The sequence below is a fragment of the Clavelina lepadiformis genome, chromosome 4, assembly GCF_947623445.1.
Source record: "Clavelina lepadiformis chromosome 4, kaClaLepa1.1, whole genome shotgun sequence".
Lineage (NCBI taxonomy): Eukaryota > Metazoa > Chordata > Ascidiacea > Aplousobranchia > Clavelinidae > Clavelina > Clavelina lepadiformis.
The window spans coordinates 7,271,123-7,292,944 of record NC_135243.1 but is presented as its reverse complement, the minus strand read 5'-3'; the positions used below and the strand labels follow the sequence as shown (position 1 = coordinate 7,292,944).

Sequence of the window (21,822 nt, the reverse complement as noted above, 5' to 3'; positions counted from 1 at the left end):
GACTGAATAAATCAAAATGCACGCACAGGAGAAGCAGTTGATTACGTCACGCAGTGTTATGCTTCACTGATTCCATAGATGAGAATTCTATGTAGTACACAATTTTATGTTACATTAATCGATATATTTATCACAAGCTGTTAAGTGGAGAGGATCATTTGATGGGACAAACTGTTACTCGCTGGAGATGATAAAGATGAAGACGAAACCAACATGAATTGTCTTGTTTTATAACCACGAAATGTGACTTTTAGCAAAATATTTATTTGGCCTTGGAATAAATATCCACATTTGCAACTGAATATTAACACATAGCCACCAACACATATAGCAGCTTATGTTTTAGGGCTTACAAACCTCTTCCAATGTTATAAGTTAAAGCGTAAAAGTAAACGTTGTAACCTACTGATTTTCATCGAAAATCATTTTTATGCTTGTGCTTGCGAAAGCTCGTGTCGAAAAATATAAAGATAACCTTCAAAGTGCCAAACTATATCCTGTTTTTTTATTTTACTTTAAAATCTGGTTAACACGGTTCAGACAACATCAACTTTATATGCAACAAAATGAAATTTATGACGTCACAAAGGAGGTCAGTTTTTGGTCCAAAACCATTTGAAGATCCTTTCCGTCGGATCCTCACATCTCCACTCTTTAATCTTCAGCTTTTTGTAAAAATGACTAAGATGTCTATAGACATACTTTCACTGGCGCGAATGAAGCAAAAATAAATATACTTTGCGTGGAATTGATGAAATATCTAATAAGCTAGTTATTAATAACCTAGTTGTTATAAGGTTACTGGCACGCACTCCAAAAAGCGAGCGTCAGAGCCTAGCGCACTTTGCACAGATGGATTATAGCCTGTGTACACAAGAGTTACTGGATGATTCCTTCTCAGATCATTCTCATGATGACGAAAAAGAAAAAAAACAAGTTGGGACGTTTTCTGTACGGTTTCATAATTTTTGTTATGATTGGTTTATCAAAAGTTGACATTTATTGAGCATGTTGGCTCAATTTGTCTTTAATTTTGCTGTATTAGGCCTACTGTACTCACTATGTTAAAAAGATTTATTCGAAAGAATTGAACTTTCTTGAAACAGATAAGTGGGAAATTGAGTATCAAATAAGGTAATTAAAATGTAACAAATCACCAGGATATGATGATATACCAGCCAAGATACTAAAAGATTGCAAATATCTAATCTCTGAACCACTAGCACATACTTTTAACCAAGATGATATCTACTGATATCTACCCACCAGAATTTAAAATAGCCAAAGTGATCCCTGTGTACAACAAAGGAACCAAAAATGATCCTAATAACCATCGACCAATCAGTTTTTTAAGTCAATTAAATAAAGTAGTTGAAAAAATTTTATATAGTTGACTTAAATACTTTATTAATAGTAACAAAATTCTGCACCATAACCAATTTGGATTTCGAAAACTCCATTCCACTGTATTAGTAGTAACAGATATCAATGAATATGCAAACCAACAAATAGAGAATAATTAGATACATGCGTGTGGTGTTTCTTGACCTTAAGAAAGCTTTTGATACTGTACCTCATGGGAAATTACTTATGAAATTTAATTGCTATGGCATTTGTGACAAAGCTAACGAATTGATAAAGTCATATTTGACATGTTGACAACTGACAACAATATGTTAAGTGTGGTGATTATTTATCAGAACAAAGGCACATCTCAATAGGTGTGCCACATGGGTCAGTAATACGACCACTACTTTTCTGCTGTATGTAAATGATCTACCCAACAGCACTTACCTTGGAACAAAACTATTTGCTGATGATACAGTATTATACAATTCATATTTAAATATTGAAAAAATTGTAAAACAATTTACCAATAAAAAGGTTTTGTTGATGTTATACTGTTGTCCAGCTTATAGTGCTTTTCAAAATGGCATATTGGCTTGGGGATTTGCATCATATAGTGTTTTTATAACCATTAAATATAATTCACAATAAAATAGTGAGACTATTTAGTAATTACCAATAGTAACAAATAGTCCAAACTAACTCCACTTTATGGCATAAACGATATTCTAAATACATCTCAAATCTATCAATTACAGACAGGCAAATTCATGCATAACTATTACACATCTTCTTCCCCAAGTATTTTTGACTATTTTAGCGAAATCTAAACAGTACACAAATACAATACTAGATCATCACAGGACAACTTATTCTTGCCCCGAACCAAAACAGTAAAAGGTAAAAAAAAGTTAACATTTCGAGGAGCTAATTTTTGGAATAAACTACCAAACAATATAAAAATATAAATATAAAATTAAGTCTCATAAATATTTCTCCATATCAATTGAGAAGTGGTCTTGTGCAGGGGAAGTGCTGTTCGGATAATTATGAATATGGTAATGAATGTACATTCATAATTAATTTCTTTCGCATCATTTTATTTACATCATATTATTGTTGGTTTTTTGATTTGGTTGAAAATTTATTTTAATCTGCTGTTAGTGCTGTAGTGTGTCTCTGTTTTTTTTTATAGTATTATTTTAATTAATTGAGTTTCAGTTTTTCTATTCGTTCCCATTGTTTTTTTTTTGCAATACAATCTGGGTCAATTGACCTAGATGACCGTCAGGTCTTTTTGCTGCCCCACACCAATCAATTATGTTAACATTATATTATGATGCTTTTTAGTTTACTTTAAATGGTGAAAATAAACTTGCTCTCTCTCTCTGATATATTAGGGCGTGACACCAGCATGCAAGATTCTAACAAATCACCATTTGGCACGGCATCATCGCCATTTTCATGCCAATTTTTGTAGACTAAACAAACATGACAAGTTACGTTTTTTGAGCTCCAATGTAAAATAAATTCAGAAAAAATTTGAACTTTAGTGCAACCAAAAACTTTGCCTTTATAGAGACTGTGCTAAGCATTATTCATTTTTATTATGGTATAAATTTAGTTTCATCATTTTTGCATGTATTAAGCCCTTAGGCTTTGCTGCTTTTTCCCATTGTTTGCTTGTGGAATTAATTATTCTATCACGATATAATCGTTAGCATTTAATTTTTTGTTCCCCGTCAAACAATGACCAAGAATATATGAACAATGCAATACCACTACAAATCTAACGGCAATTTACAACACTTTTGGCTGACTGTAGGCTAGTTCTGTAGTTTTAGGAAGTGAAAGGGCTCAAACTCTCATGTTTTGTAGGCCTATATATAAATCTTTTTAGCCCATACCATTTGGTGATATTTCTATTTTTTGCATGTGAAATGTCTGTTATTCTTAGGTACAAGAAGACAGCCATGTCGGAATAATTGCTTCTGAACACCCAATCTACGAAGGCGACAATACAATTGGTTAGTTACTTAGTTTTAATTAGTTGAATACCGGTTGGAGATGAATGATCTCTACCTAATTTATCAGCTTAATCCTGGCTTTGTTCTATTATAAGATTTCTGGTTGATTCCAGTTTCATCTCTCAGGCTTATTAATTATGATATATATATATCCTATTATTAACTCACAGTTAGTTACATTTCTATCTACTTAAGTGGGATTAAATATAATCAGAGTTGAGCAACCACTCTTCTAACAAGAGCTCCTCTAAAAAAAAGCCGCTCACGCTCTTGCTCATCAATGAAAAAACAAGCGTCGCTTGTGCTTTCGTTCTTCTATAAATAGAAGAACATACTCACTTGTCATTCACAATCCCGCTTTGTTTAATAACAATTACAAAATGTTTTCACTCCGGCGCGTTTGTATGTTGCAAATTTGCGTTGTAAAACGTGTGTCTAACTGCAACTGTAATTGTGTATCATTATTTTTTATAAATGCTATAGGAACTTTCTTGAAATCCCATACTGAAAAGTTTTGTTTTGGCCACACCTGCTACAAATGATTAAAAGACGAGTAGATTATTAAGAACCTTCTAGAATTGTAGATGCCAACGTTCAAAAATTTAATAATTTCACTTTGAAATAGTGTTGCACGTAATTGACAACAATTATACAAAACTTAAATAATTACGTAATGCATCTGCTGTTGGAACGTTTGGTGCTAATTAAACTATTAAGCAACCTACTTTTTTGGTATATTTTATGCACACAAAACATCGAAAACTAGCTTTTTATCTGTATGCATTCACTGTATAAACGCAATTGAAATGTGTGCAATATATGCACTCGGCTCACTCTGCACTTGCTGTTTTTCGAAACCGGGTGACACGTAAATTATGTTACAATTAAATTTTGAGTTGCGTGTAACTACTTTCAAGGCATATATCGGTAGGTTATAAAACAACGGCAATGTGAAGCAAATTACGACACCATGATGACAACTCGGCTCATTGTTGTCAGCATAAAAAAACCAAGCATTTGTATCGAACTGCCATAACATGTTTCTGACATACTAGTGTTGAGTATTATATTGTCTGTTGTTTTCCATTAACTTTGTGGAGCAAAACGTGTGCGTGAAATTAGTTTCAAGCCATTTTTTTATTCAGCACATAAACGCATATTCTTACGGCAGTCCAAAAACTAAAAAGAAATTTCAATCCAACCATTTGTATCCATTTTGTGTGTTCACAGTGTTGTTTGTGCAACAAAAAGAGCGACAAATGAATGACCTTCAAAAAGAGGCTTGCTCATGGTTCCATTCCCATATTGAAGAGCGTCATTGTCGAGATCGCTCCAAAAAAAGGAGTGTGCAATTTTGAACGTGCTTGTGCCCACCTCTGCTGATAACAATTACACAAAAATTGAAAAATACTCAATGCTTTAGACTAGCCAGCGTAGCTAAGTGCATTGGTGGTGTGAAAATTAGTGGAAAAGAGCGGTTCAAAACAAAGCTTCAAATTTCAATGGCTTTGACAGATTCTCATTTCTCAATATGACATCACAGCACAACAAATGTAGCGTATATTTAGTAGGGATGTGCCGCGAGGAAGATTATTCGAGTTCGTGCGAACCCGAATACCATGAAGGTCGACACGAACGAATCTCGAATCTATTCGTATTAGAACCAAACAATAAAATTTCCTCCAAAAGTTGTCAAGTCTTGCTTCTAAAATGACGTAATCGATAAACAAATCGCTTTCTTTCGAGAAATAGTGTTTAAAAAACGATCGAAAAAACAAAATTGTTAAGAAAACGACCTTCATTGTAAGTACTGCTGACTCTAGTTTAGCATTGTCGGGAAACTAGATCATCATTTTATACGAAAGTCAGTAAATTTATAAGTAATATTGTATTCGGGATCGCCATTGTTGGTATTTGTGTTCGCCCGAATCTTTTGGGTTTGGGTATGTATCGGCCCATCCCTAATATTTAGGCTATATATTGTATGTATATAATATATATATGTTGGTGTGCAAATTGCTGATTGCAATGTCATAAAATCTAATCAAGTGATGTGAAATGCACTGTTAACCAAAGATAAGCAACTATATTTATTTTGAACAAAGTCCTTTTGGTAAAAAGTAAGACCGGCTGCTGCCTTTCGCAAAATCTTTACCATCTGGTTTTGATCCCATTATTTTAACTTGTGTCCTATTAGACTATATTTCTTGAGGGAGCCTACACCAAGAGTGCACTTTAAGCAACAGCACCATGCCACTGAACTGGTGTATATGTTGTTTTTCCTTTGAAGTAAAATATTATGTAATTTTGTAGGACGTCATGAAAACTGTGACATTGCCATCTGTTCAGGGATGGCCTTAAGCAAGAAACATGCTTGTATTGAGGTAATTGACTTAAATTTTCATTTGCACTAGTCTTAGGCAACCAGTTAATTGCAGTTTTCTCTTGTTTTACAGACTCTTTAATTAATCTACTGTATTTTGGTATAGTTTCATGCTGCTTGCAAAGTAGTGTTTTTTCTTGTCTTGTATAAAAATTTTAGGCTGAGGATGATGCTGCTTATATTTATGACTGCGGAAGTTCAAATAAAACAAGGTTAGGGAAAATGAGATTAAAACCTAACATTCGCTACTGCTTGAGGGATGGAGATCAGCTTTTACTGGCTAACATCAAGTGTATTTTCAAACAGGTTCAAACATTTATGTGTATAAAATGATATATATATTTATAGGCGTAGGTATCCACTTTTTTCTTTGAACAAAAATTTTTGGTAGGCTAATCAAGTTTTTAACTTTAGGCAGAAAAAAAGAAGCTTGTCAAGAAAGAATCACCTGCAAAAACTGAGGTGTTTATGTATAACCAATATATATGCATGATTTGTAAGGTTGTTTGCAACCTATATACCTATTGTACATATGTATATGTTAGTAATTGATTGGGGTATGTATTCCATTTGAAATTGTCATCAGTGTCATTCATTAGGCAATTTAAGTTTAAGGAACTTCTTATTTTTTTGCATTATCATAGACTGTCCATCCTGACCAAGTGTCTACACCAAAAATTGTTCATCCTCCTCAACTGCTTGCTCTTGATACTCCAGAATCGATGTTGGACCAACAACATCAGGGATTTGATATAAGTGATTTTTCCAATGTGCGACTTAATTTAAAGTTATCTTTTAATAAAATAAAAGTTTCAGTATTCCTCTGATTGTTATTTAGTTTTCATTATATTTGTTTGCGTCATGCAAATATGTTGTCTGCGTTTTTCTGTTTCCTTTTCATGGTTTTGATAGTTTAACACTGTTTAGTTTTTAGTAGTGTCACCTTTAAAAATTATATCTTTGTATATTCAGGTCATTCCAGAATCACAGCCATGTGATCAGTCAGTTATTTCTAATGGGGACAAATCAAACAATGATGGCTTGAACTTGCAAATAGATGAGGGTGTAAGATTTTGTTGTGTTTTGTCATAGAAACATGTTGGACGCATTTTTTGCCCTCAACTTTAGTTAATAACCAAATAATGGATATTGCTTGCTTCCAATAGTTGAAAGCCTTCGGTTTTCTAATAATTTGAATAAGTATAGTAGCATTAACTTTATTGACGTATGAAGTGTGTTATGTTTTTGTGTCAATTATAGTTTGCAAAATGTTTTAGGAGCCTTTGTTGAATGATGTTTCTGTCAAAAATCCAGCAAAACTAAATCAGGTAAAAATGTTTCTTCATTACAAGTATACATGTTATTTCTGGAGCGGTAAATGTGGTACTGTATGTATTTCGATTTTTTTTTGTTTATCTGGGCACTCGTGTCAATACGTATTTTGTGTTATACTGGCAAAGGTTATAGCTCTTCAAGTTTACTTTATTAAACTATTGCAGTTGCTCTTGCTTTCGGACTCAGAAAACTCTGACAATGAACTTCAGAGCGTAAAGAAGAACACAAAAGAAATTTTCGAAATGTGTGAAGTTGAAGACAATTGTCATTATGACAGCGAAACTGGTAAAGTAGACTATCCTACAGATTTTAGCTGATATGCGCTTTTTATTTAAAAGAAAGTGGAATAATAGTTTTCGTTCTGTGAATTCACGTTTGTATCTAGAAATAATAAACACTATCACACCACATAAGGAAGGCATTATCTACTAGAGTGTTGCATCCCAATTCATGTATACTTTATTTACTTTTATCAATTATGCAGATGTTGAAGAAGACACAAAACCTCGTACAAATCATGTTGTCTCTTCATCACCCATAGCAGATGAAGACAAGTCAAAAGATGAAGTAAGGTTTTGGAAACTTTGCGAAAAATTTGCACCGACCACAATTGCTTGCAATGTCTTGTGTTGTTAATAAAGATTTTAAACTGTTGTTTATCTTTTCATGTACGATGTATGACTTTAATAGCTTTCAGATGCTGTTGCTGCATGTGATGATCCTTTTGCTGAAATGGCGACTCTATCATACGATGACGTAAGAGGAGAAGAACGTCGTCCGGCTGAGGATTCATTTTCAACTTCTGAAACCCAAGGTATAGAAGAAAACCTATGTAAGAATTTTTTAAAGAAACTACCCACTTTCAGCTAATACTTAGGAGCATGGAGCTATATCTCTTTAACTTCACTGTTTTAACTGTTAACTATTAACTGTTTTAACTTTAACCCAGTGGTTCATTTTAATCTCAATTTTCATGAAAGTTTATTTCAGCTACTTGACTTATGATAAAGTATTTATCATAATGTTTATGAAATGTTCGATTAACTAAGGTGCGTATTGAAATGTTTTCAGTTTTCTGACAAATTCTATCATTTTTTAGCTGCGGGACATATTGTTCCTCTTCATGTGGCTGCCACCAATGATAAACATGCATTAATGGATGAACTGGAAACACAAGATCTTTACTCCAGCTACCTAGAAACACTAAAAGAAAGTAAAGAAGACACTGAAGCCAAAAGATTATCAACCCTTGAAGAGAAAGAGTTTAATGTTGATGTCAAGAAAAATTTTCAGCTAAAGAAGAAACCTCCAAAACAACACACTCGTTTGAAAAATCGCAAAAACAGTGATGACTCTTTTACTACGGGCATCAGCGATTTGGATGAGTCACTGCCACCTACTCCCGAGGAGGAACTAGAAAGTCACCACCATGATCCTGACAGGAAGAAAGATGTTTGCTCAAACGCAACATTTGTTACTGGAATCAGTGACTTGGATGACAGCATGGAGGGGTCACTCTCAGACACGTTGCCTGTGGATGACGACATACATCACCAAAAGCATCAAAATGAAACGCTGTCAGGAATTCAAACTGTGTCATTGCAGTCTGAGATGGAAGCTAATATTGACATAAAAAAAGACAAAGATGATTACGAGAACTTCAATCCTAAAAACGACAATGATTGTGTGATCGATTGCTTAAACAATGTAGACCTAAATATTGAAGCAGAAGATTCAAAAGCAACTATTTCCAAGAAGAACAGTTCTGCAGCCGAAGACTTGAAATGCAGCGATTACGATGCCAAGATAGCTAGTCTTATAAGCTCTAACGATACAGAAGAAACATGTAAACATGCCACACCAGAAAATGTAAAGGTGACGATAGAATCCATGGAAACCCTTGACTTTGCTACTGCCTATTCGAATATACTCTGTGAGAATGTAGAGCAAGGATCAAGACACAAAGAAGAAGCGGAATGTACTTCTGATAAAGATTTGGACAACTCATCTTCACCAAACTTTGATGAAAACCATAAACCCCAGGATAAAGCATCACCGGAAGATAATTCGGATGCAAAAGAGAGTAGTAGACCTTTAGAGGAGGCAGAGACGCAAGATTTATTTACAGCGTATGTCCAGGTGCTAAGAGAGAGTGAATTAGGTCCTCCATTACCATCTCATTCTGAAGACAACATAGATATGGAGAATGAGTCATGCAAAGAAATAAAATCACCACCAACTTGTGATGACAATACTGTAAAACTGCTTGAATCTAATGTTTCTACGGAGATGCCATCTAATGACCAAGATGGTAATAGCTCAACTTCACCGTGTAACATTGACTCAACTGTTAACGAAAACATTTTTGCAAAAATTGAGGACAACACAAAAACAGTTGACATTAGGAAATCTCCTGATGATATCAACACGGAAAGCTTAAAACATAATGATCAGTTAGATTGTTACTCAAATCTATCAACCAAAAGTCATATTGAAGAATCAGGCATGACGACTACACTAAACGGTACAAATGAAGATAACTTTAACTTGGCATTAGACATTACCACAAATGATACATTTTCTGATAGTAACAATTCAGCTGTGCAAACAGGAGATGTTCAACTTCTTTGTTCAACACCTGCAGCATCTCCTGCGGGTCTCAAAGCGAAGGGCAATTGCTTTGAAGAAGTTCAGTTTTGTGATGAAGTTGAGAATGATTTGGTGGCAACACAGACATACTCGAAGAACACTGAAGACACTTTTCGTAGTGCTAAAAATAGCATTGACAATAATGAAATCGACATCGACTTTGAACCAACAGTATGCGTACAGAAATTAAACCCTACTGCAAATTCAACTAATAATAGGGAACAACATTTGACTTCACACCAGGCTACCAAAAGTTATCAGGATGGTATTGTGAAAAGTGGAACTGGTTATGATACTGAAGAGCCAAGAACTTCTTCAGCAAACAAAAGGTTGGTTGCAGAACACATAACAAGCAACTGTATTACTTCGCTATCACAATACAACCAGCATCTGCCTGATTCACTAAAAGAAGATAGTTTATCCGAAGATGGATATGATGATGATAATCAGAAGATGGCCTTTGCTGATAAAAGTGAGATTTGCAACGGAACCACTGTGGATGATGTTGATGATGCTTATACTGTCGCTCACACTCAGGCATTTTACGAGGGGCAGAATGAGGATAGGGAAGATGTTAAAATGGAGTTAAGCATCCCGAAGACCACTCCCATTATGAAGGCAGATGTGAACTATGGCGCAAAGACACTGCAAGATGCTGCCATTAACGAGGAGCAAGTATCTACACGTCAGCGACGGCAGAGACCTGGTAGGGGTCAAAATAAGAGAAATTCTGACATTTACGAGTGGACCAAGACTGTTAAAAGGAGAACCTCAGGATTGCAAAGCGTTGCAAATACTACCATTAGCAATAAAATGTGCAATGGACGCAATTCTGCTGGATCATCAAGTGCTACTACTGCTAATGATATAGTTGTGACTGCAGCAACGGTTTTATTTGACAGCAAAGCAACAAGTATGAGCAGAAAAAATACTAGAAATACAAGAAGCAAAGTGCATGAAAGCAAAGCTGGCTTCGAGTGTACCAGCAAAGCCATTACAAGGCGGCAAAAGAGAACAGGTAAAAGCAAAGAATCTCAGTCTCTCGGTGAAAACAAAGAAACATGCTCAATGAACAAGGGCAGCGCTATTGTAGGTGTCAGAAGATCAACAAGAAAAACTATTCAAAATCAGAATGAAACCGTCACAGAGGAGGTTGCAGATAAACCAAATGGTGCTTCTGTGGCCAGAGTAAGCTCTAAGACACTGAAAAAGAAACAAACATCCAAAGAGCATTTTGGGTAAGCTTGAATATAATAACTTGACCTTATCTTGTTCTAAACTAATTAATCACGCCCGTTTTGCATTTTGAACTTCCGTGACTCATAATTGCACGTTGTTGATGTTTTGAACTTCAACATAACTTCACACAAGATTGATTTCTATTTATTTGTGCAACAGAAAAACTGTTGAACAAATGGCTTCTGTTAAGCAAGAATTTTTGGCTGATGAAAACTCTACTGCAGTGAGATCTGGTTCTCTTGCACAGAATGACACAAACGTACCTCAACAAGAAGAGCTAAAACTTTCTGAGTAAGTAGTTTTATTCAAAGTTTTATTTGTGTGCTTGTCTAAAATTAGAGATAGGTTGATACATTTTTTGAAACAAAACAAATTGGTTAGTGATTGCTTCAAGTTTAAGTTGAAATTGGGCAACATGCTGATGAAATTTTATCATTCGGTTGTTACTCGAATCGAGTTGGGATTTGTTTGTTTTGACCTTCATGATATATGTGTTTGCACAAACCCCAATAATTTTCCTCGTGCCATTTCCCAATTTGCCTTTAAAGTGAGTTGTTTGGCTTGTATTTCGTTAGACAAAATCAGCAGTCTACAGAGGTTGTCACCAGAGAGCGCAGAAGAGCTGGAAGAAAGAGAAAAACAGAAACGATAAAAAGCGACGATGACACAACAGCAAAAAACGCACCACGTAAGTAATTTTTTCAAATTTACATTAGGTTTGAGTTCAGTTCGCAAAATTTCGCCAGTCTTTGTGCTCACGACCACTGCAATAATATGAAGCGTACAATCTAGTTTCTCATGTCCTTAGACGTTTAAGTTAGAACCACCATTTTCATACAAAATTTCTAAAAACATGTCATGTTTGTATGATATAGTGAAGAAGATTAAAGAGGAGGTACTTCATGCTGCGGCTTTGTCACTTCGCCCGAGGCGGCTTAAGCCCAAAGTGATGTTTACAGGTATCTTACTCATAACCTACCACAATGTAAATACAATTCTTAATACAATTTTCATTAACATAGGCACTGCATTCTTATTGCCCTAATTTGGACCCACTTATTTTGTGAATTACTTCTTCTAACAGGTGTGATTGATAAAGTTGGTGAAAATATCGTTAAAGAGCTGGGTGGTCACCTGACTGATGACATGCATGAATGCACACACCTGGTTACTGACAAGATTCGACGCACTGTAAAATTTCTGTGTGCGATTGTTCGAGGCTTGCGTATCGTAAATCAAGAATGGTTACGTGATTCAAAGAAGCAATCCAGGTAGACGTAGCAGTTCATCTTTAAACTATTTTGTTGTAACTATGTTATGAATTATGATCAATAGTTCATTTTTATAGTATTAAACGTCTGCGAAATATCTTTACTTTACTCTGCCAGGTGAGTATTTTTCAGCATCTGAGACACGTAAATGAAAGTAATTGCACGCACAGGTTTAATATGTACTCATTTTTAGTTATTATATTTTTCGGTTTCCTTTGAATTTATTCGACTTTGGAACAGCTCATAAAAGAAAGCTTCCCTTTTTCCCATCTTAGGTTTTTGGCAGAAGACAGTTACGAGAATTTCAATGAGTCTTTCAACACCACCCTTAGCCCATCATCAGCTCAATCGATCGAAGCCCAATATGGATTTAACTTCACCGAGACCATGGCTGTGGCGAGGTCACGACCTCAACAATTATTTTCAGGTCACCGGATCCACGTCACGAAATCTGTGCTTCCTCCCCCGCATCAAATGTATCAGATCATCGAGTGTGGTGGAGGAGTCTGTGTCCGGAAGATGCCAAAGGGCTTGGATCTTGATGATGTGGTTATTGTGGCGTCGGAATCAGACAAGAGATGTTGTACCTCTACCTTAAAGGTAAGTAAGTATATTTTTTCATTCTTGTCTTAAAATAAAAACGAAACATGTTTTGGTTCTCACGATCCACGTCAAAATGATAACTACGACCAGGGCTTCCCAAACTTTTTTGCTCGCGACCCCTTTCAAACTTCTGAAGTATTCCGCGACCCTTCACGTTTAAATTGATTAGCAGTGCGAAATATACATTAGTCATTAGTGACATTTATTGAGATGCAAAGACTGAATTCAAGCAACCAGAACTCAGAGCCTACTTACTACTTTACACACGTCTAGGCTACTGGAAACAAAAAAGCACGCACATTTATTCAGTGTGATTGGTGCGACTGCTTTCTGCTACAAAGCAAGTCCAGCCGTGGCTCAATATCTGTTAATTCTGGTCTCAAGGCGGTTTCAATGTTGATTATGCTGGAACGATATTTTGTTTTGATTGTATTTTGTACTTCGTGTAAAATTGGTATACGCTCTGCGACCCCTGAAGTTCGTTACGCGACCCCTTGCGGGGTCGCGACCCCCAGTTTGGGAAGCCCTGACTACGACCATTGAAAATTGTTATTGTAAAACTTGTTTAACGTCGGTATGATCGTGAAAGCAGCGATTCTAACTGAAATATCACATTACTTCCCTATAAACATTTACGGAAAATTACGGAAAATGAAACTTTCGTGTGAAAAAAAAGTTTTTCACAAGGTGATGATTGTACCGGTAGATCATTTCATGGTGATAAATTACATGATTTAAAGTCAGGACGATGATAAATCATCGTCGTTTTTAAACTCTCTATTTTGATGTTTGATTTGATTAATTATGTTTATAATTTACAGGCTGGTGTACCCGTTGTTAACAGCGAATATATTCTGACTGGAATACTTCAGCAGAAACTGGACGTCAGTGCTTTTCGGTTGTTTCAGTCTGGCAAGACGTAGTCTTCTACACAACTGCTTTTACCTGAGGCAAATGTTTGCTTTTCGTTGCGCAGTTTTGTGGAATTGTTGCGTCGTATACCTGATGGTTACGGCCTTTAACTCTTATTTGTATTTACACTCTACATATAGAAGTCTTCTATAAAATGTTACTTTTCTATGCAACTTTTTTTCGATTTTACATCTATTTTTAGGTTTAATGGAAAACAATGCACCAAAAGTTTATAAAAAAATGTTGTAGTAAATATGTCTTAAAACTAAAATGACGCTTGAAAATGCCTAATCGAATTAGCCCAGGCTAAAAAGCGTACAAAGGTTTTTGGGACTCAAATTTTCTGGTACTTTTGCAAGCCACGCAAGAATTTCTGTTACGGCGCTTATAAAAGTGCCGAGTGTGATTAGTAGGCCACGCGTGGTTTGTGGTGAAATAAATACACTAGTTACATTATGCGGTTGGCCCAAAGTTTAGCCAATCGGGACCGTGCAATAAACCCAGATATCCTATTACCTTTGGTCTAATTGCACAACCGGAACGAAATCGAAAGAGAATCCATATCATGCCGGCAATGATTGTGCAAGAGATTAAAGAGTGGCAGCTAACTGAATGCTAAGAGTGAACCTATATATTTAATCGTTACCGAGTTCCTCAGGAGCCGGCAGGTGTTAAATTTTCGTGATTTTGTTGGACGTTCTACGTAATGGCTAAAATATCTGTTAGTACAACCAGAGGTCATCATGGTCGGAATTTTATTTCATGCGGGAACAAATATAGCAAATGGGGCGTTAAAAACTTCCGAGTCGCTTGTTAGGTTAGCCTGAAATGTAACGGAAAATTGATGAATTTGAATTTAATCAAATAGGCTAGTGATAGATTAATTATTATCGCACATGAAAAAGTGATAAGGTTAAAAGTACACTCTTGGTTTGCAATCAGGTTTTTGCCGCAGATAAAAAAGAATTTATAGCTTCACATCTAAAAAGGTTTGGTCTACCGTTTGAAACGCATTATGTCGAACATGTGTACTGTCGGTTATAGACTGATACGCTTGTTACAAAATGGAGTATACACATACATTTATACATGACAGTGTTCCTGCAGGAACACAGTTTTTCTTTTCTGGTCAGTTTCAGTTTGGTACGCGTGTTTTGGAATACCAATTGGTAAACAGCTGCTTAAATGTCATTGAATGGGGCAATTCATTCAAGCTTGTTTCATCATTCTGGATTGATGGTGGATTTATCATTACGTCATCATCAGGATATGCAAAAAACCCGTATGAATGACGTGTCAATCTCTGTTTCACTTCTTCCTGTGGGACTACAACCCTGTGCTTCTTGGACATTATTAAACCACCAGATATCGAGTGCAAGGCATCTCCTGCATTTAAAAGAATAGCATTTTGCAGAGGAGGGACGTCAACGTATTTTCCATTGTGTTCCACTTGCAATCCTCCAACATTATCTTGAAACAACAAAGTGACCGTTCCTAAATCTCTGTGTGCGCCGAGACGTACAGATCCAGGTTTAAGGGTATTCTGATCAACTGGTGCGTAGTAATTCAAACGCAACAACGATGAATTTATTTCGGTTTGAAGAAGATTATGACACTTCTTTAAACAGTCTTCTTCTTTGAAATCCATTGCCATAGAAAGTGAATCCAGAATTCTTTCAGCTATGCTCCTGCAGATGGTCATAAACTTCAAAATCAAATTTCTGATTCCTGGACAAATATCTTCAGGCAGTTTCTCGGGATGTTTGAAGACAGTACCATCCATTCTAAAGGCTTCTTTAAAATCTTCGGGTTTTGACTTGTCCAGGTTTTCTCTGTTCAAACCAATGTGTCCTAACATACTTTCTTTGCTCGTGTAACGCTCTTTTAGTGCAACTTCGAGATTGAAAAATCTATCTGTAACATCTCGGATTTCTTGCAAAAGTGATGAATCAACACCACTGTTTGTCAAGTACACAAATCCAACAGCAGAAAAGGCATCGATTAACTCTTTGCCAGCATTGTAAAGATCTTCTCGTTTAACTTGTTGGTCGCTTACATCTAATCCACATAACTTGTAATCAACCACTGGTATTATTCCAGCAAATTGTTTGGACTTAAACATTATGTCACAGGCTAATCAATTTCTAGGATTTTCTGTGTAGGAAATATAGATCTTTAAATATCAATAAGGTCATTAAAAACAAACGTTTCTATTTGCTTTGCCAAAATAGCCTAAACGTTCAGACACTTATCATCAAGCTAAACAATTAACTGAGGTTTCTTATTGCAAACACAGTCAAAAATTATCAATAATAGATCTTTTGCACTCAGGAATTTATGCTGATTTTAGGTTTATCAGGAAAACATGGAAGTACCTGACTTGTGAATGATTCTTAAAGCGCCTGTAACACTATACGCTCGTCTCGCCATGATAATCACCGTCAAATCTGCACAGTAGATCTATGTGCCATGATCCAAATCAAACGCCAAATCCACATGATAAGTAATCAAATTCATGTTTTGAATAAGTAAGCTAACTAGGGAACCTGTAACATTGAGATGTGTACTGCACTACTGGATGTGTTACCGTAACATCCTTTTCTGTCATATGCCGGCTTGGCCCTTTATGTCATTCCTTCAGTCCGGTAGAGATGAACAGTAAATTTGATGAAGTTTACAACTATTCCTCAATACCAACGAATCTCATCTCAAAGCGTGATTATTGCTAATTAGTAGTTGTTCTAGGAATGACTTGCATATGGTCAGATAAACTCATATTAAGTTTCCAGTTGTTTTATTAGTTCAATGGTCTGAGCTAATTGCTCGACATGTAGAAGTGGTCAATAAGAACACTACATCCTGAGAAGAAAAATTTAACCTCCTGCAATCAGTTAAATCCAAACGAATTGTAAAAGTTAATTTGTAGACTGTGTATGAAAATCATTTTGTGAGTTTTTCCAGGCTGATTCTAATCCATTTCTAGTGTGCTACATCAAGAAAAAGTGGGTACAAACGGTTCAGCCTTTCTGAAGAAGCATTTAACCAGAAAAAGGAAATAAACGATCAAATATTAAACGGAAATTGGTGCCATATTTCATGTGTCACGTAACATATTCCACATGCCAAGTTTCTTATTCAAACGGCGTTAACTATACTCTGTCTTGCAAACAAGATGCAATTAATTACAAAAAAATTGTCATCTGTTTACATGTTTCCTTATCGAAAAGCGTTAGCAAGTTTGTTTTGTAACGCAGACCAAATTAGGAAATCGTTACTAAACTATTTATTGCACTTGCAATCGAATGTTGATTGGAAGCAGAAATATTTTAAACTATCAGGAGGAAAAGGTTTGAAAAAACATTAGCAAAGTTAAGTTTAGGAAATTGAGGTTGATATCAAATGTTCAAAGCAAAGACTTGACTCTTGATCAAAATGCAATGTTTTTCCTTTAGAAATATCAAACTACGCTAACTAGACTTGTAAAGGAATGCAAAGTAACAAGAAATTTGCAGGGATAATCCTACCTGACTTGTGAATGATTCTTAAAGCGCCTGTAGCACTATACGCTCGTCTCGCCATGATAATCACCGTCAAATCTGCACAGTAGGTCTATGTGCCATGATTCAAATCAAATGCCAAATCCACATGATAAGTAATCAAATTCATGTTTTGAATAAGTAAGCTAACTAGGGAACCTGTAACATTGAGATGTGTACTGCGCTACTGGATGTGTTACCGTAACATCCTTTTCTGTCATATGCCGGCTTGGCCCTTTCTGTCATTCCTTCAGTCCGGGAGAGATGAACAGTAAATTTGATGAAGTTTACAACTATTCCTCAATACCAACGAATCTCATCTCAAAGCGTGATTATTGCTAATTAGTAGTTGTTCTAGGAATGACTTGCATATGGTCAGATAAACTCATATTAAGTTTCCAGTTGTTTTATTACAGGGGCGGGCAACTTCTTCGGTCGGCGGGCCTGATATGAGAAAATGAAGTACTTGGCGGGCCGGATTCCTGAATAGATTGGAACGCAGCTTTGTCTTATTAATGTTCATGGTCGAAAATGTTTGCTCATAAATGTATGTAGACCCGAACAGAACAAGTAGATTTATGGCCATCTTTCTCAGGTTGGCAAACTTGGACTTATTCAGTGACGCAATACAAGGATTGCGGCAGAATGTGGCCGCAGGCCACATTATCATGCAAGACCGGAAACTGTCTGCGAGCCGCTCAAAATCCCGTCGCGGGCCGTATGTTGCCCACCCCTGTTTTATTAGTTCAATCGTCTGAGCAAATCGCAAAATAGAAGTGGTCAATAAGAACACTACATCCTGAGTTAACAGTTGAACAAACTAGGTGTGTCGAGACAGAGATACGAACCTTCATAAATACCGAAGTCATAGCGTTAATAGCAAAAGAGTTGTAAAGCCACTTTTAATTACGACTTTTCCTAGGACCTAGGGCAAATATTATGCACCAGCTTCTTCAAGAAACGATTTAAATAGGCGATGCTTTAGTTTCCTAGACCTGATGTAGTTTACAATCGAAACAACGACAGACATCACATGGTCAAATTTCATCACCTTGCTTCATAAAACCTATTGATGTATACCGCAGTGATGTGTGATTACTTTTCTACCAATAAACTTCTAAAGCAAACACACTGCTCCATTTCTTTTTCAGCGCATAGCTGGAGTACCGTTAGTGCATAGTCCAACTAAATTACTGAAATCACTGGATAATTTTGTAGTAACGCAATCAACAATTGCGCTGCAGATACCTTTTCCAGTTGTCCGATCTTTCATAGATTGAATACCAGCAAGCTCCTCAGATGTGTTATAAATATCATCAATGCCCCTTATGAACACCAAAAGCTGTGCTGTATCAGTCCAATCTGTACTTTCATCGACTGCCAAAGAATAAAACAAAAATTACTTTACTTTTTGATGTAGCTGAATTGTTAAATTCTCTACAATATCTTCAACTCTTCGTTGTGCAGTTGCACGTTAAAGGCTACGTTTTTAAAATTTTCCATTTCTCTTGGGTAAATGAAAGAAACTGCACGTAACATGCATTGCTTAATGAACTTTCCCTCAGTAAAACTTTTTCCAGCAGCAGCAATTTCCCTTGATAGGTCGAAACGATTTCTGGTAGCTATAACACTTTCATTGCCCCAAAGCCAAAAAACGTTTTGTTCTTAGCGAAGATTGTTACGTATACTCTTTGCTTCAAAGCTCTTTTCATTAGTATCTAATTCAGCAAGGTTTGGGTGATTAGTTTCGAAATGGCGTCTCAGATTGTATTCTTTTGGAACTGAAACCAGTTGTCGGCAAACAAGACAGAGTATTTTGGAGTGTACTACTGCAAATAAGTATTTATTGATCCATTCTGGGTTAAAAACTCTGCAGTCGCTTTCAATTTTTGTTCTGTTGTTTTCAGTCATTGCGGTATGTTTTGCAAATGCTGACAACTGAACTAATAATGGTCATCAGTCCCACATAACAACTAATCAGACCAAAAACTCACCTATGACTATGACCTGGTTTTCGCTAATTAATATTTATTATGGTAATAATGTGAAATCATGCAACACACAAGAAAGTCCACGCTTATTTTCGAACCTATGTGATACGCGATAATATGATAAAGCTAATTAGTGTAAACGTCGAGTAGGAAATAACATCATCATATGAACGGAAACAAAATATTTACAAAGCAAACAGAAATTTCTAATAAGCAGCAGAAAAAACTGAGACAGCTATTTACATTATTATTACAGTAGCTATTGCATTAACTATTACAGTACAGTAGCTCGTACAAACTTATAGTCTGGATTTTAAATCCCATTTTCTAATTTTCACAATTCAGTGTAGCATGATTTTCATACACAGTTTACAAATTTGCTTTACATTTTATTTGGATCTGATTGCAGGAGGTTAAATTATTCCTAAAGTGTTCCGCTATATTTCGTATTGCTAATCTATTCAATTGGAACACGGATTTTAGAATATCTTTCACGTATGTACTCTCCGAATGTGAGTGGAGGTGGCAAACATTTGAAACGTGCTTCATTTTCCTTTTCACCTTTGCAAAGCAATGGACGATTTATTACAGCATCGTTGTCAGGATCTACCAAATAAGCGAAAGAGTAACGTGTCAAATTCTGTCGTACTTCATCTTCAGGTACAATGACTCTGTGTATTGCCGCTTTCAACTGACCACACGACAGAAAATTCAAGCTGTCTCCTGCCATGATGAGAATAGCATCTTGAAGAGGGAATGCGTCGACAAAAATCCCATCACGTTCCAATTGCAATCCTCCAACATTGTCTTGAAACAACAGTGTAAATGTTGAAAAATCAGTATGTTCTCCGAGACGAATTTGTCCCGGCGATAAACAAAATTTGTCTGCCGATCCATAATAATTTAGACGCAGATAAGAGATGTTTCCTTGTTTGTGGATGCGTTGATGACATTTTTTTAGATCACTTTCCTCTTTCAATTCCATTCCTATCGAAAGTGAATCCATGATTCTTTCAGACAATTGTCTGCAGTCGGTCATAAACTTTTTCGTGAACTCTACTATCCCAGGACATATATCTTCAGGAAGCTTTTCAGGATGATTGAAAACAGAGTTTCCATCAAAACTAAAAGCTTCCTTAACATCACATGGGTGGTCCCAATCAACTTCTTCCCTGCCCAAACCAACATATCCAAATTCTATGCTTTTCTCCATGCTGTATAACTGCTTTTTGGATTTTTCCAAATTGAAAAATTTATCTGTGATAATTTTAGCTTGTTGTAAAAGTTCCTTGTTAACACCGCTGTTTATTAAATACAAAAATCCGTAATTGGAGAAGGCGTTAACCATTTCTTTTCCAGCGTGATAAAGATCTTCTCGGTTCAGATGCTGATCGCTTGTACGCAATCCACATAAACTATAATCAACTATTGGAATTTCCTCAGAAATTGTTTTGTGACCTGGCATGGCTGTAAGGTTTATTTAACAAGCTGACTTTATGTAAACAATTACGCTTGCATAAACCAAATTTGCAGCCGATTTTTAATCGGTTAGAAATTTTTCTAAAGTCTAGAAAACGTATGGTTGCACATCATTAACACTGTCGTTCCAAGACGAAACTATAACATGCTAATAATCGGCTGTACTCACTATTGTTACATTTCCAGCAGCAGAGTTAATAAATAAATCCGAATCTCGGCCAAGAAACGTGCAGAAATATGTTAACGATTTACTGATGCGAGCTGTTTGTAATTTCCGTTGCCATTTGTACATATTTTTGTAAAAAGAGCATGCGTTTTCTTGTAAATGTCAAGAAACCTCTACTTTATAAAACTACTATAGGTATAAGTTTGGGCTGCGCCTAAACGCAGTAGATAGGATTTAGAATCAAACGGTATATACAGTATGCTTGAAAGTGAACTGAAACATTATGCCTAATTTTTTTTACAACGGATATAGTAATGTTATCTATTCTCATTTTCTTAAAATTCATTTTTTGTATCTAGTTGAAAATAATATATCATCGTCACCTAGCTTTGAGTCTTCGACATTTACTGTGGCCATTATTCTTACAGTAAATGTTACGATTTATCGGCAAAATTTCGGCATGCCCAAAGAAAAAAGGGTGTCTAGAGTTGACCATTAGTACACTACATTTGTCCATTTCCCATCCTATGACAGTTCGTCACGGTTCCACATTAATGCTCATGCGGTGATAAATTTAATTTAATCCCACAGGACTCCTATGCGTTACCGGCCTTTTCTTATTGCTGGTTCGAAAAGACCTGCAGTTGACTATATATCAGATTGTATTACATTAGGTAAAACACAAGGCACGTCTACCAGCAGTACTGGTATCGGTAGAATGGTCACTCGTTCGGCAACGGGCAAGTCGTAGTCACATTCATTAGTGCTTCTGGCCGAAGGCACCACAAACCAAGCAGAAAACAACGTAACAGATGTGGATGAGGAAAATAAAATGCATTAGTTTGAGAAAAACGTAATTGTTAAAATATGAGGGCGTTGTTGCG

General features: G+C 36.0%; 3 protein-coding genes across 5 annotated transcripts; 1 reads left to right on the top strand and 2 right to left on the bottom strand.

Moving 5' to 3' along the window:
- The first annotated feature begins 644 nt into the window (after window positions 1-644).
- Window positions 645-14,220, top strand: LOC143452530 (uncharacterized). 3 transcript variants are annotated; one of them, XM_076953537.1, is made up of 18 exons: window positions 645-951; window positions 3,305-3,374; window positions 5,688-5,758; window positions 5,917-6,063; window positions 6,172-6,219; window positions 6,402-6,527; window positions 6,730-6,822; window positions 7,035-7,085; window positions 7,257-7,377; window positions 7,577-7,659; window positions 7,783-7,906; window positions 8,192-10,979; window positions 11,140-11,271; window positions 11,556-11,668; window positions 11,856-11,939; window positions 12,065-12,251; window positions 12,527-12,851; window positions 13,676-14,220. In XM_076953537.1, the coding sequence occupies exons 1-18, from the start codon at window positions 853-855 to the stop codon at window positions 13,775-13,777; spliced, it is 4,764 nt and encodes a 1,587-aa protein (XP_076809652.1). In that variant the 5' UTR covers window positions 645-852; the 3' UTR covers window positions 13,778-14,220. The 3 variants fall into 3 exon arrangements, with proteins under 3 accessions (XP_076809652.1, XP_076809653.1, XP_076809654.1); XM_076953538.1 differs by having other exon boundaries at window positions 12,527-12,855; XM_076953539.1 differs by lacking the exons at window positions 645-951; window positions 3,305-3,374; window positions 5,688-5,758; ... (4 more) ...; window positions 7,035-7,085; window positions 7,257-7,377 and having other exon boundaries at window positions 7,614-7,659; window positions 7,790-7,906.
- A 337-nt stretch (window positions 14,221-14,557) lies between these two features.
- LOC143452120 (uncharacterized) lies at window positions 14,558-16,018 on the bottom strand. Its single transcript, XM_076952981.1, has one exon. It carries the CDS (start codon window positions 15,886-15,888, stop codon window positions 14,902-14,904), a length of 987 nt encoding a protein of 328 aa, XP_076809096.1. The 5' UTR covers window positions 15,889-16,018; the 3' UTR covers window positions 14,558-14,901.
- A 3,298-nt stretch (window positions 16,019-19,316) lies between these two features.
- Window positions 19,317-20,986, bottom strand: LOC143452143 (uncharacterized). The gene has a single exon (XM_076953003.1). It carries the CDS (start codon window positions 20,756-20,758, stop codon window positions 19,751-19,753), a length of 1,008 nt encoding a protein of 335 aa, XP_076809118.1. The 5' UTR covers window positions 20,759-20,986; the 3' UTR covers window positions 19,317-19,750.
- Window positions 20,987-21,822: the final 836 nt, after the last annotated feature.

What these genes read in the sequence shown, in the direction of transcription:
- LOC143452530 (XM_076953537.1), top strand. Translation starts at nt 853, where the DNA reads ATGGATTATAGCCTGTGTACACAAGAGTTACTGGATGATTCCTTCTCA. An exon ending in TTCAACTTCTGAAACCCAAG is followed by an intron (nt 7,907 to 8,191) that starts GTATAGAAGAAA and finishes ATCATTTTTTAG; the next exon opens with CTGCGGGACATATTGTTCCT. An exon ending in GAAGAGCTAAAACTTTCTGA is followed by an intron (nt 11,272 to 11,555) that starts GTAAGTAGTTTT and finishes GTATTTCGTTAG; the next exon opens with ACAAAATCAGCAGTCTACAG.
- LOC143452120 (XM_076952981.1), bottom strand. Translation starts at nt 15,888, where the DNA reads ATGTTTAAGTCCAAACAATTTGCTGGAATAATACCAGTGGTTGATTAC.
- LOC143452143 (XM_076953003.1), bottom strand. Translation starts at nt 20,758, where the DNA reads ATGCCAGGTCACAAAACAATTTCTGAGGAAATTCCAATAGTTGATTAT.